The sequence below is a fragment of the Pipistrellus hanaki genome (genome assembly GCF_964339955.1).
Source record: "Pipistrellus hanaki genome assembly, chromosome: 3".
Lineage (NCBI taxonomy): Eukaryota > Metazoa > Chordata > Mammalia > Chiroptera > Vespertilionidae > Pipistrellus > Pipistrellus hanaki.
The window spans coordinates 97676352-97690294 of record NC_140505.1 but is presented as its reverse complement, the minus strand read 5'-3'; the positions used below and the strand labels follow the sequence as shown (position 1 = coordinate 97690294).

Genomic DNA, 13943 nt, shown 5'->3' with positions numbered 1-13943 from the left:
GCCCTTGACCGGAATCGAACCCGGGGCCCTTCAGTCCCCAAGCCGACGCTCTATCCATTGAGCCAAACCGGTTCCGGCACACACTTGACAGTTTTAGATGTGAGTTGCCACAGTGGTAGCCACAAGAGGCACCATTTATGTGTTTCATAAATGGCAGCCATTGGGGTTGTTCAGCAAACACAGTGGCTTTGTGAAGCAGGGGTTATTTATGACCTCTTTGGAAATGGACACAAAACAGAGACTGACTTTCAACCAGCTCTCTCTGTAATCAATAAGAGAGAGAGTTCCAATTGTCTACAGCCTATCATTCATTAGATTGTCACATTTAAAATTTTTAAACAGACTTTATAATGAGTAGGAAAACATAGTAGGAGTTTTAATACTGTCATGAATACCCATCTATTTTCCACCACACTTGTAATACAGGGACACAGAAATACATAATGATCTAATTTCTACTGTCTTCCTATTCATATTTATTAGACTAACAAATATCTCCTGCTTCCCTTACAACTGAGGGATAAATAGTAATTTTCTAGAAATATTCTGCATAGGGATTCTAACTCAGGATTTTGTTATTGTTGTTACCAAAGGTACAACTATTAGCATATTCTGCTGATTTATTTTTTCAATATACCTGAAAGATTATTTACCACAATTTGTAGAAAACAACTGAATCATATTCTTTCTGAAAAATAGTTCATAAAAGAAGAGGTTTCTGTGGATATCCATGCTATCCAACTCTCAGAGTTCTTTTGGGACCCATAATAGAAAGGATTGACTAGGCATGACTGAATTTTCCACCATGCCCTCTTACTCGGCAAAGAACCCCATGAGAGTTACTCTTTTAAAAAGAGAATTCCAATAGTACATTATAATCTAGTCATAAAAGTAGATGTGATTTTTTTATTTTTTCTTCATTTTATAAAAGACAATGAGGTGACATCATGGGAGTGAGGAGACTTCTCTGTGTCTCCCTTTAAATTTATAAGTCAGACATCCAAAACTGAATAACGGATCCCCTGCTCAATGCACAATCCCCTGAAAAATCCACACATCAAAACATCTGACTATGTGGAGGACAGAGGTAGTGGCCTCAGATGAACTTAGGGGCCCATTGTGGCTCTGGTAAGCTAGTAGCAGTGAAAAAATTAGTCTTCACCTTCATACTATGGCCTGGATTATAAAAGGGAAGAAATAATGGTCCTCTAAGAAATGGCATCTCTCTCCCCCTTTCCTATCATGGCAGACCCTGGTAGAGGTAGTGGAGATGCCTCCAAAAACACAGTAGAACCAGAGAATATTAGTAAAAAGGAAATAGTGCTAGGAGCTTACAAAACTACTTCTCCATCACCTTTCACATTCCTCCATCATAGTGGTGGTGCCCTGGAACCAAGGTGAGCCAGTAATGGAAGGGACACCCAACATTCAAGTGACTAGGTGGCACTTTGCTTAACTAAAATGATGCTACACCACTATGATTCCAAAGGCATAACTACTGCAGCTAAGATAAAACAAAATCATATACTATAACACCATCTACTGGAAAACAAAAGAAAGTACCCTACCCATTATCCTGCTGAATTGTTGAGAGCAAAACAGTATCTAAACAAAACAATAACAACAAAACAACAACAAAAAGAACCTCACTTGTGCAGGCAAAGAAACAACCCATCAAATAACATAAACAATCAAGTTAACCTGAAAGCAGAGGAAAAGTAAAAAGTCTCCAGAAATGAACCATGAAATCATGGAAAACAATCAACAAGACAAACTACACAAGTGAACCAAACAAATTCTGGAGCTGAAGAACTCATTAATGAGATAAAGAATGCATTAAAGAGCAATGGAAATAGAGCAGACTGCCTAGAAGATAGAATTAGTGGGCTTGAAGATAGAAACCTAGAAATTATTCAAGTGGAAGAACAAAGGAACTAGGAGTTTTAAAAAATCAAATAAGTCTACAGGAATGATCAACAACATCAAGATAATGGGTATGTGAGAAAGAAAAGATTGATAATTTCCCAGGCTTATAGGAAGAACTAGACTTTAGAATAAAGGAACCTAAGACAACACAAAGTTATATTGACACAAAAACATCTTCCCCAAAACACATTTTATTCAAACTGTAAAAAATTAATGACAAAGAATTCTAAAGGCAGCTATGGGTGGAGGGTTGTCCCCTACAGAGGAAGCCCTTAAATTGTCCTCAGATTTCTTACTAGAAACATTATAAGACAGGAAATAGTAGAAGAAAATATTCCAAATAATATATTCAGCGAAGTTGAACTTCAGATATGAAGAAGAAATAAAGGCTCTACCAGACAAACAAAAGCTGACAGAATTTACCACCAGAAGACCTGCATTAAAAAAAATAGTAAAAGGAGTTCTAACAACATCAAAAAGTCAAAAATATACAAATATTTGAATGACTAGCATACAGAAGCAGAAACTTCAAACTACTTCAAAACAGAATATTAAACTTAATTATAACAAGAGGGAAATAAAGCATTAAAAATAAGTATGACTACTGAAAATTGGTAATAAATGTACAAAATGAATGGAAATACAATAATTTGTGACAACAAAAACAAGGAACGGAAGAAAATGACTCAACTTGTACAGATGAAGAAGATCAGATACAATGAGAAAAATGATTATTCTATGCTGAAACTGGTTTGGCTCAGTGGATAGAGCGTCGGTCTGTGGACTGAAAGGTCCCAGGTTTGATTCCGGTCAAGGGCATGTACATTGGTTGCGGACACATCCCCAGTAGGGGGTGTGCAGGAGGCAGCTGATCGATGTTTCTCTCTCATTGATGTTTCTGGCTTTCTATCCCTCTCCTTTCCTCTCTGTAAAAAAATCAATAAAAAAGTGATTATTCTATGTATGAAACATTATTTTACATAAATCTAATGGCTACCACAAAACAAAAATACAGAGCTGAGATAGAGAACATTCAAAAAGTAAAGAAATTGGGAAAACCATATATTTATGGATATATAATTAGAAATTTTTAAAAAACATAAAATGGCTGCAGTAAATCCTCATCCTATATAATAAAAGCCTAATATGCTAAGTGACCGGTTGTCCAGTGACTGGTCAACTGTTCAACTAATTCAAGCATAATATGTTAATAATATGCTAAGGCTGTTCAACTGCTTGCTATAATGTACACTGACCATCAAGGGGCAGTCAACCACTTGTTATAACATTCATTGACCACCCAGGGACAAATGCTCTAACCGGCAAATTAGCTTGATGCTGGGATCTGGCTGATCAAAACTGAGCTAGACAGGCCAGACATACCCTAGAGCCCTCCTGTGATCTCTCTGTGGCCCAAATGTGCATGAGTGGGGTCCCTCAGCCTAGCTTGCACCCTCTAGCAATCTGGGACCCCTCAGGGGATATCAGAGAGCCAGTTTCAGCCCTATCTCACAGGCCACTTCCCTTGGGAGAGTGCCAGACACAGGGCTCATGGCTGGTGATCACTGCTGTGACAGCACAAGCCTTTCCTGATTGGAATTGATTGGGTGTAAACCCGTGGCAGGCACAGTGGGGCTGGGATGAGGAGAGGCAGATAGGAGCTGCAGGTGGCATTAGACTGCGGGTTTCAGCAGGATCCCTTTAAGCCACCCAGAGGGGCCCTACCCATGCATGAATTCATGCACCATGCCTCTAGTAAATCAATAATTACCTTAAATGTAAATGGAGAAAACTCACATATCAAAAGGCACACAATAGCAATATGGATTAAAAAAAACAAGGCCTAACCATATGTTGCCTGAAGGAGAATCACCAAAGATAGGCTCTAAGTGAATGGGTGATGATACTCATAGCAAATGACATCCAGAGACCACATCCTACCACAGAAATTTACAGGACCCAGGGTAGCAGCTGGCCTTGGTGTACCCTGAGACTTTTGCTGAGTTACCTCAGACCCAGCACTGGCACCAAGTTTGAATCTCTATCAACCTGATTAATACTACTCGCCCCTATTTGGTGATTCAATGAGAACCTATGTCACACAACTTGAGAACACCACCAGAAGTTCTTTCAGTGACTAAGCCTAACAGGCAGCCAGCAGGCAGAGGCAAATTTCAGGGTGCCTTGGGCCTTTTGTTGACCTACCACCAGGCTCAATGCTGATGGAAGCTAACCTTGGTGTGCAGGTTGGCCCAGGAAGCCCACAGCCAGTAACAGGCAGAACCTGACATGATCTGCACTGGAGTCCTTCACATGGTCAATCCTCACAGTGAGCCAACCCGAGGGCCAACCTGACCCACAAATGGGCCAACAGAAATCATGACTAACTGCAACAGGAGGGCTCACATAAACCACGCAAAGGGCATGCCGGGAACACCTGTCTCAGGTAATCCGAGAGGATGCACCACTGAGTCCTTCAGGTAACCGACTACATAAAGGCGCCCTATCAAGAATGGGAGACATAGCAGAACCACCTAATTAATGCACAGAAACAAATACAGAGAAGAGCCACAAGGAGGGAGCCAAAAAAAATTTGTTCCAAATGAAACAATAGGAGCAATCCTCAGAAAAATAACTAAATGAAATGGAAGCAAGCAATCTACAGTTCATATAAATATAGATAGATAGATAGATAGATAGATAGATAGATAGATAGATAGATGATAGATGATAGATAGATAGATAGATAGATGATAGATAGAGATATAGATATATATATAGATATAGATAGATAGCTAGATAGATAGATCCTCAAGGAACTTAGAACTTCAACAAAGAAGAAGCAAGCATAACAAAGAACATAGAAACAATAAAATTTAAAAAGAAGAATTCAATATTTGAAATGAGTCATACACTAGAAGGAAATAACAGCAGAATGGATGAAGCAAAAAATAAAATCACCTCTTTGGAAAACAAGGTAGCAGAAAACAAGCAATCAGACCAGCAAAAAGAATTTTAAAATGAGGATAGTTTAAGGAAACTCTGAGACAACATCATGCACAACAATCAGAGGGGGTCCCAGAAGGAGAAGACAGCAAGGGATTGAGAAACTATTTGAAGAAAGAAATGACTAAAAACTTCCCTAACCTGGTGAAGAAAAAAGACACACAAGTCTAGGAAACACGGAATCCCAAACAAGATGAAACCAGAGTACCACACTAGGACACTTCATAATTAAAATGCAAAAGGTTAGAGACAAAGAGAAAATCTTAAAAACAGTTTGTTACTCACAAGGGAGCTCCCATTAGGCCGTCAGCTGATTTTTCAACAGATAATTTTCAGGCCAGCAGGATTGGCATGAAATATTCAAAGTGATGAAAAGCAAGGATCTACAGCCAAGACTACCCAACAAGGCTAGCATTTTAAATTGAAGGAGATCAAAATGGCTTTTTCCCCCTTCCTCTATATAAAGCAAAGAGGAGGGGAGTAGTGCTCTTATATATACTGTGAGTACTTAGTTGAGTTCCTGGAGGTTTTCCTAATCCTGTTATTCTGGATTCCATGGATATTTCTGCTCCTGAATCTCTGTTCCTCCAGAGTTAAAATATTGTATACTAGAGGCCTGGTGCACAAAATTTGTGTACTCGGTTGGGGGGTCCTTGGCCTGACATGCACCCTCTCGCAGTCCAGGAGCCTTTGGGGGATGTCAGACTGACAGCTTAAGCCCGCATGCAGATCCCATAGGAGTCAGACATCCTTGGTGCTGCCATGGAGGTGGGAGAGGCTCCCACCACCTCAGCTGTACTTGCCAGCCCTGAGCACAGCGTCTGGATGAGCAGCGCTTCTCCAAGAAGAAGAAATTGAGTAAGGAATAGAAAACCTGTTTGAAGAAATAATTGCAAAAACCTTCCCTGATATAGGGAAGAAAAACCCCCAAACAAATCCAAGAAGCTGACAGTGTCCCAAGCAAAATTAACCCCAAAATACTGACTCCAAGGCACATTATAATTAAATTGGCAAACACCAATGACAAAGTAAGAATCTTAAAAGTAGCCAGAGAGAGACATAAAGTTACATACAAAGGAACCCTTGCTGTACTCTTCATCTAGATGACCCCCACCCAGGTCACTGGCTTTAAATACTATATTTTTCTCCAAATCTCTCTCTCTCTCTCTCTCTCTCTCTCTCTCTCTCTCTCTCTCTCTCTCTCTCTCTCTCTCTCTCTCTCTCTCCTCCCCCTCTAGCACTGATTTCTCTCCTAAATTCCGGATTCATAACTCAATAGCTTATATCTCCATTTAAATGTCTCAAATATTTCAAACTTAATATGTTGAAAGCAGAAGCCCTTGCCCATGTCACTACAAAGCCCCACCAAAATTAGACAGCTAAGTTTACAGAGCCCTCTAAGTATTGCAGATTCTATACTAAGTGCTTAACGTGTATTAGTTCCTTTAGTTCTCACCCCACCACCAGGAGACAGGTACCATTATAGTTCTCATTTTAGAGAACAGTAATTGAAACAAAGTAAGTTTCCCACAATCATACATCTCTTAAATAGGTAGCACAGCCAGGATTTTAAATCAAATCATCTGATCCAGGAACATGCTCCTGTTACAGTATTCTTAATTTCATCTGCCCTTAGTACAAAGAACTCTAAAAGTCATCATTTTGTCATCATCCACTTCCAATCCTGTACCCTACATCTCCAAACATGGTCTTGAGTAGAAGTACTTCTCTCCATCTCCACAGCTATCACCCTTGACATAGCCATCATTTTGCTCATGTGTTCAATAACCTCCTAACTGGTCTACCTCCTTCCACTCTGACTGTCTTCCCTCACAGAAGTGAGTTTTCTTCTTCCTCTTCAGTAATATTCACCCAAGGATATGTTTTTATTGATTTTCAGAGAGAGGAAGGGAGAAGTAGGGGTAGAGGAAGAGAGGGAGAGGAGGAGAGGGGGAGGGGGAGAGGGGAAGGAAGAGGGAGATGTTAGAAACATTGATTGGTTGCCTCCTATAACGTGCCCCAACCAGGGATCAAAGTTGCAACCTAGGTATGTGTCCTGACCAGGAATGGAGACCGAAACCTTTTGGTGTACAAGACAACACTCCAACCAACTGACCCTCCCAGCCAGGACAGCAGTGAGTTTTCTTAAGTAAGAATAGATGTCACTGCCTTGTTGAAACCCCTTTATGGGCTGCCATCCGCTGGACCATGGCTGAAGCCTTTGTGACCTGAGCCCTGTCTTCTCCAGCCCACACCCACATTAGCCTTTGGGGCTCCTACTTCTGGGATGTGCCAAGTACACGGTCCCACTCCCTCTGGGCCTTTGCTCTTGCCTTGGATCAAAACCATTTTTCTCCCAGCTCCTTCATCCTGAAGGTCTCCATTGTCATGTTGCCTCTTCCCAACCACACTATCTAAAGGGTCACTGACAAAGCACCCTGCTTCCTCTATAACACTTACCACATCTGAATCTGAGAGAAAATGTAATAGTAAAGACCTGGGGCAAATCCCATGTCCACCTGAGCTCACATCCTGGCTCCATCCCGTGAGGTCTCTGTGGCTGCCTCTCTTCACCTGTTAAGAATGGGTATAATAGACCACACTTCCTATGGCTGCTGTGATGAGTTACAATAATGTCTGGCACTTCCTTCCTGCTGTTGAAGTATTTGCTATCCTTATTGTGTGTATTTGAGGGCAAGGACCTGGCCCCTAGATCATCTCTATATTCCCAGTGCTTATAACACCCATCTTATAAAAGTTTGTCAAATGAATACTATTCCTCTTCATTGTTCCCTTAATAAAAGTGATAAAGTGACAGTTATGTACCATTTCTCAATGATTTTTTTTTTATTATTTTACCCTGGATTCACCAATTAATAATGTGCCTTCATGGTTTATTTTACATGCATTTATTTCATTCTATATAATTATATAACCTAGAAAAAGTACAAAAGCCTTAGTTCATTTTCCAAAACCCAGTCAGAGCTAAGGTACAAAGAAGAAACAGTACAGTAAGTGACAAGAAGTGCTGGGGTGACCTGTTCAAATCATACTGTCTGTCACATGATGTATTTAATGCTATAAATATTGCCACAGGAGAATCTCTTGTCTTTGCAGCGGCCACAAAGTTCCTGTCGATGAGGCCTCCTTAGGTCAATGTTTCTTTTCTTTAGCGGACAGGAACAACGGGACTTTAAACAAGTCTTTAGAAAATAAGGAACAATTTGAACACAATCAAATTAGTCTTTCAAATGTAATCCTCAAACCAAAATACTTCCCATCACCCCCTCCGTGGTATCTTCATCCTCCTTTAGTCCTAGGAAAAGTCCAAGACCAAGTTGTATAAAACCACTCTTATCCCATTAAATGGCATGCATTTGAGTGATGAAAGATGTTTTAGAGAATATCACTAAGCCAATCAAGAAGATCTCACGTAAGAGAAAAGTTTTAACATTAAAATTTTATAGAGTATCTTTACTGTGTAGGGTGTTCATATTTATAACCAGGTGGGAATGAGGGGCAGTGGGTGAGTATTAAGTGATTTGATTATCTACATTGGAACACTTAAAAATATCAGCACAGTGATTCTCAACCAATTGTATTTTACCCACCAGCAAACATTTGGCAAAGTTTGGAGATAATTTTTATTATTACAACTAGGAAAAAGGGTGTTATAGAGGTAGTTAAAATTTTTCTTTTCTTTCTGGACATGCCTGATCTTTACTAGAATTTAAAGTGTTTTAACCATGATCCCTTTCTATCTTCTGATAAATAAAATTACACCCCATGGAGACTGATATACTGCCTGGCCCATCCTCCCAATTAATAATCACTGCTCTATTTTAGGTATAAGTCCATAGCCAAACAGAGTAGGTCAAACTATACCTTTTATATTGTGAAAATAGGCATTTTAATTTTTCAAACAAGAGTTTTAAGTATGATTTATCAAATCTTTTAATACACATTTATAGGTTCCACTCTCCTATTGATAAGTATGTGTCCTTATAAGAAAATTCTAATAGCAAATACTCGCATGATACTTACTATATGCACTGTACTTGCACTTTATATAGATTAACTTAATTCTCACAATACCCTTGTAAGGAAGAAAAGGCTCAATTAAAAAATTAGGTTTTCTCTAAAGGTGGGCTTCTGTTTCTGGCAATAATAGATTAGTACTTTTGACCAAGCTTCCTGGACAACTGGAAAAGCTGAGCTAAAAAGTAATAACAATTCTTTTTAAATAACTATTTAAAGGCACCGGAAAATTATCCAAGCATTAGAATAAAAAAAGCCAGAAAGAGAAGTGAGCCTGACATTTGGGACTATTTTCTTTCTAAAGGTATCTTCCAATTCTGGAAGAGGTGAAAGACATTAGACTTCTGAAAATGGGTTTAACAGAGGGATAAAGTTAAATAGTATTCCAAAATGGAAGAACCCTAATAACCAGTTCAAATTTTGTATTGAAACTCTGAAAGGCTATCCTCTAAGGATAAGGATGAACCAAAACGTGACCAGCCTTCTCAGATTCCAAAGCCCAGTTTCAAAAGAGCTCATCTCTGATCGGAAAGTAGTGAACTGAATTGTTAGTCTGCCCACCAGAAGCAAACAAGTCTTCTGTGGAAGAAGATACTATCCGAGGCCTCAATTATTACTGTAATTTTTCATGTACAACATCTAGCCCTCAATCAAAAATAAAAAGGTACAAAAGGAAACAAAACAGCACACTTTAAACTGAGGGAAATCAAGAACATAGGAACAGAACCATAGGGAATGGAGTTATATGATACAGATATTAAGATAATTGTGCTTAATATGTTTAAAGAAATAAGAATTGTATTTCCAGCTGAAAACTGAAAGTCATTTTTTTAAAGACAAAAATTTTAGCACTGAAAAATACAATAACAAATCAGTAACTCAATAGCAGATAATGCATGTAAAGCACTTAGCCCAAAATTTGGCACATAGTAACAGCTTAATAAAGGCTACCCATTAAATTATTACATCCATACACAGGGTGTTTGAGAAAAAAACACACTACCCCATACATAAACACACCACCTAAGGCAACTTAAGACTAAATCTCCCATTATTACCCCAAAAAAAAATTTTATTTTTTTCTTAAAATATTAAAAATTTTTAAATATATAGAAAACCTAACACTCCTACACAAATATCCAATTCTATCAAATCCAAGCATTATGCCCCAAAAGCTTCATGGTAACAATGAAAACATTTTAGACACAAGGAAGTGTTCTATACGCTTACCTGACACTGGATTGCTTCTACCCGATAAGGGTTAAAACTCTTATGGCATTTGCAACAGAGTTGTTTGAAATAAACCTAAAGAGAAATTTGTATTTTTTTTAAATCCAAGTTTATATGAACCCTAGGCATCAGTTTTTAAGTAACTCATTCCTTTCCTTTGTACCACCAATACATGTGGTTTCTAGGCTTTGTACATTTCCTCGGGCACACTTCCTCCCTATCTTACTTGGTGAACTATTAATCCTGCTCAGATATCACAATGCCTTCCTCCTGACAAGGTTACTCATCCCCTCCTGTGTTATTTCTGTGCCATGTCCATGCCATTCATGTCTCTGATTGTCACCAAAGCACACTGTGCCTGCATCACTGCTATCAGTATAAATGTCTTGAGGATGAGTTCTATGTCTTTGTATCGTAGTGTCTTAGAGGGTTTGAATTAAATCCACTGCTTTTCTTCTGGCAAGAAAAGGAGAGTACTTTTAGTGTAGTTTAAAAATCTACTTACCTTGATACAGTAAATGACTAGTGTGAAAAGTCATGCTTTCATTCAGGCCTTAGCACACCTCTCCCTCTACAGTTAGGGATTCCAACTCAAATGCTCATAGAAGTAGACTGTTACAAAATGAAGGGAAAGGAGAAAGAAGCTGCTTAGCCCCAGCCTACTGTTCTATGATGTGATTGTTCTAGAAAATCTGAAAACACAGACTGAAACCTTCCCCAATCTGAATATGTTGACAACTAACTCAAAGTAAGGGAGGAAACTCCTTAGCCTAAAGAAGTTCTCTTGTTGCCCTGCCTGTCTAGGGGTGTCGAACTCAATCAGAGAAGGGGCCAAAATCTAAAATCCAGCCTAAATCGCGGGCCGAATGGTTTACTGAACAGTCATAAACTGACAATGTCATAAACTGACAGCGGAGTGCAGTGATGACAGCGCGGCGCGGGCCACATTGCAAGGCCTGGTGGGCTGGATTTGGCCCGCGGGCCTTGTGTTTGACACATGTGGGATAGACAGTGGCAATTCCTTAGCGCTAATGCCCAAACTTATTCAAAAAACAACTGAAGAATGATTACACAAAGTCCTAATGTTCCCAAGAACAAAAGTTCATCTAAATAACCTGATATGTGGTCCAACGTAAGTACCAAACCTAACAGAACCAACATCAGGACATGGGTCAGCAGCCTCAGGAAGTCAGGTGGACTGTCCAGTTCAATTCTTTTACTGAGCACCTATTCTGTGCCTGTCATGGAGGATGCCAAGATGAAGGAGACAATATTAAGTTATGCTCCATTAGAAAATACTTTCTTCCTCCACTGTACCTGCCCAGCCCTCATCCATGTCCCAAACTCCTTTACTCACCTTACTAGTTCCAGAAATGCACCACACATAAGCACTCTCCCATCTAGTCTTACAATCCTTACAGTGAAAATAGGCATATTTTCGCTCCAAAAACTGAAAATAAAAGAAGTGTCTTTTATTATCTGGAGGGAAAAAAGCCAGAACCTTCTTTGCTTGTGGCTTAGTGTAAGAAAATACAAAAAGCCTCCTTAACCTCACTCACAGCTGTTCTCAACATTATTATATTAATTTAGTGTCTCATCTCTGAAGGATTACTCTGGGATTCTTCTACCTGCTGCCTCTCACACTTTTTCAATCCATTTTCCACAATTCCATAAGCACAGTCTCTCCAGAATGAGATTATGATCATATACTTCACAGACATGAAATTCTTCTTCATCAAACCCAATTAATAATGGTTGCCATACTCTTGGTTTGCTCGTGCTTAAAGCTGGTACCATATTTCACTAGTTAAGTTACAAAACACAGAGGCCATGTAAAACACCAGTTTTCACACCCAGCCAGGTGGTTCAGTTGGTTGAAATGTCATACCATACCCCAAAACAGTTGTGGGCTTGATTTCTGGTCAGGGCACATAACTTTGGGTTCAATCCCTGATTGGGCAATATGTGAGGCAACCAATCAATGTTTTTCTCTCACATTGCTTGCTCTCTCTCTTTCCCCTTCCCTCCCCCTCTCCCACTCCCCTCCTCCCTTCCCCCCCCGCTGAAATCAATAACACACATCCTTGATAAGAATATTTTCAGAACTTCCTCTCCTTCATCAAATAAAGGGAGGAATCTGGGAATATTTTGTTCTTTTTGCCCCAGAAACAGAAAAGAGGAAAGAGAGGAAGAGGCCAGCAGAGGACTGAGGAGGGGGAAGACTAAGTTCACCTGGAAGCTGGGTTTCCTGAGAGGGTGGGCATCTCCCTGGGCCCGCTTGCTCCGCCCAAGACTAGAAGCATCTTCCTCCAACAACTTGTCCTGCTGCCACAGTTCCTCCTGCTTGTCCTCTTGTGACCTTGGCAGTGGTGATGACTTCTGCTGCTGCTGGCTTTCCTCTGCGGGACTGGAAAGGGCATCCCTCTTCTCATCCTTCCCATCCTTCCGCAGCCGGATCAAGCCCCGGAGGTCCATTACTGGTGAATAGAGGTCCCAGGCTGGTAGGGGTGCCTTGGGGTCCCTGCAGCCCCCAAAAGAGCAGCTGCACAGGGTGAGAGGGCCCAGCGAGCACTGCACAGACCTGTCCACAGGTGGGCTCACCTGCACGCCCACCTCCTTGGTGTTGGCCTTGCACAGCCGCAGGCCCAGGCTGGGGTTCATCTGGGAGAGAATGGCCTTGAGCTGTGCCCTCTTGTAAGGGTCACTGCAGTAGGCCCAGGCATTGGTGGGCACCACCAGCCCCGTCCTGGCCAGGAAAGTGGGGGCACCAGTGTTTTGTCTCCAGTCAGGCTGTTGGTGGTCAGAGAGTCCAGGCTGGACCAAAGGCAATGTGTTCCCATAGTGTGTTCCCTGGTACAGGCCCTGGGGAACTTGGACAAAGTGTTCCATCTGCTGTCCAGGCTTAGCGCAATATATCCTGGTATAGTTTGCTTGTGTCCTTATTCTGCCTTCTACCTTCATCTGCCCCTTCTTTCTCCTGGTCAAGTTGGTTCAGGTTCATCCAAGCTTCTCCATTTATTTCAGATTCTGATGGAGCTGCTGCCTATTACCCTAATTGAAGGGAGTGGTGGGAGGAGAGCTACCTACTTTCAAAGGCCTAATTACCACGTGATTCTAATTGCTCTTCCCTATCTCTTCAATTTGCTGCTTCTAAATCTCTTTTCAAAGCTGTTTTTCATTGCCGATTTATTCACAGACATGGTATAATTAGTCACTCATTTATGTATTCCCATGGTAATGTACCATTTCAAGATCATTTTTAATGCATATAATAAAACAAATTCAAGATGTAATTTGAGCAGTTTTATACCAAAAGAATGTAAGGAAAAATGCATTATTATGGCAAGGCTAATGAAAGTAAAGGCCAAAGGAGCAGGGAGCATAACGTTATGTAAGGGGAGGGGGTATATATAGTGAGAGAAAATATATTTCAGAGGGTTATATGACATGCCAAAGGAACTAGATTGTCTGGCATTAGAGCAAGAACTCAGGGTGGATTTATTCCTGACAGGGGTCCTCACAGCAATCATTGTCCCCATGCTGAGACCTCTCTGATCTTAGAGATGACAGAGGTCACACCTGAGTCTCCACCAACCTGTCCCACGTTGTCCCTTCCTCCCTGTGATTCCCTGAGACCCTGACCCACTCAATTCGCAGCCCCTCCCAAGATGTTTGCAGTGGCTTTTCCATACAAATGTCCTGTCCTGGCTCAGACTTCAGACTTTCCTAAAATCTCTCAGCCA

General features: G+C 40.6%; 1 protein-coding gene across 1 annotated transcript; it reads right to left on the bottom strand.

Annotated features, from left to right (window-relative positions):
- Positions 1-7991: 7991 nt before the first annotated feature.
- LOC311619907 (protein ZAR1-like) lies at positions 7992-13201 on the bottom strand (the record flags this gene model as incomplete). The annotated part of the gene is made up of 4 exons (XM_084878613.1): positions 12433-13201; positions 11558-11650; positions 10201-10275; positions 7992-8135 (listed from the first exon to the last, which is right to left on the bottom strand). Exons 1-4 carry the CDS (start codon positions 13159-13161, stop codon positions 7992-7994), a joined length of 1041 nt encoding a protein of 346 aa, XP_084734739.1. The 5' UTR covers positions 13162-13201.
- Positions 13202-13943: the final 742 nt, after the last annotated feature.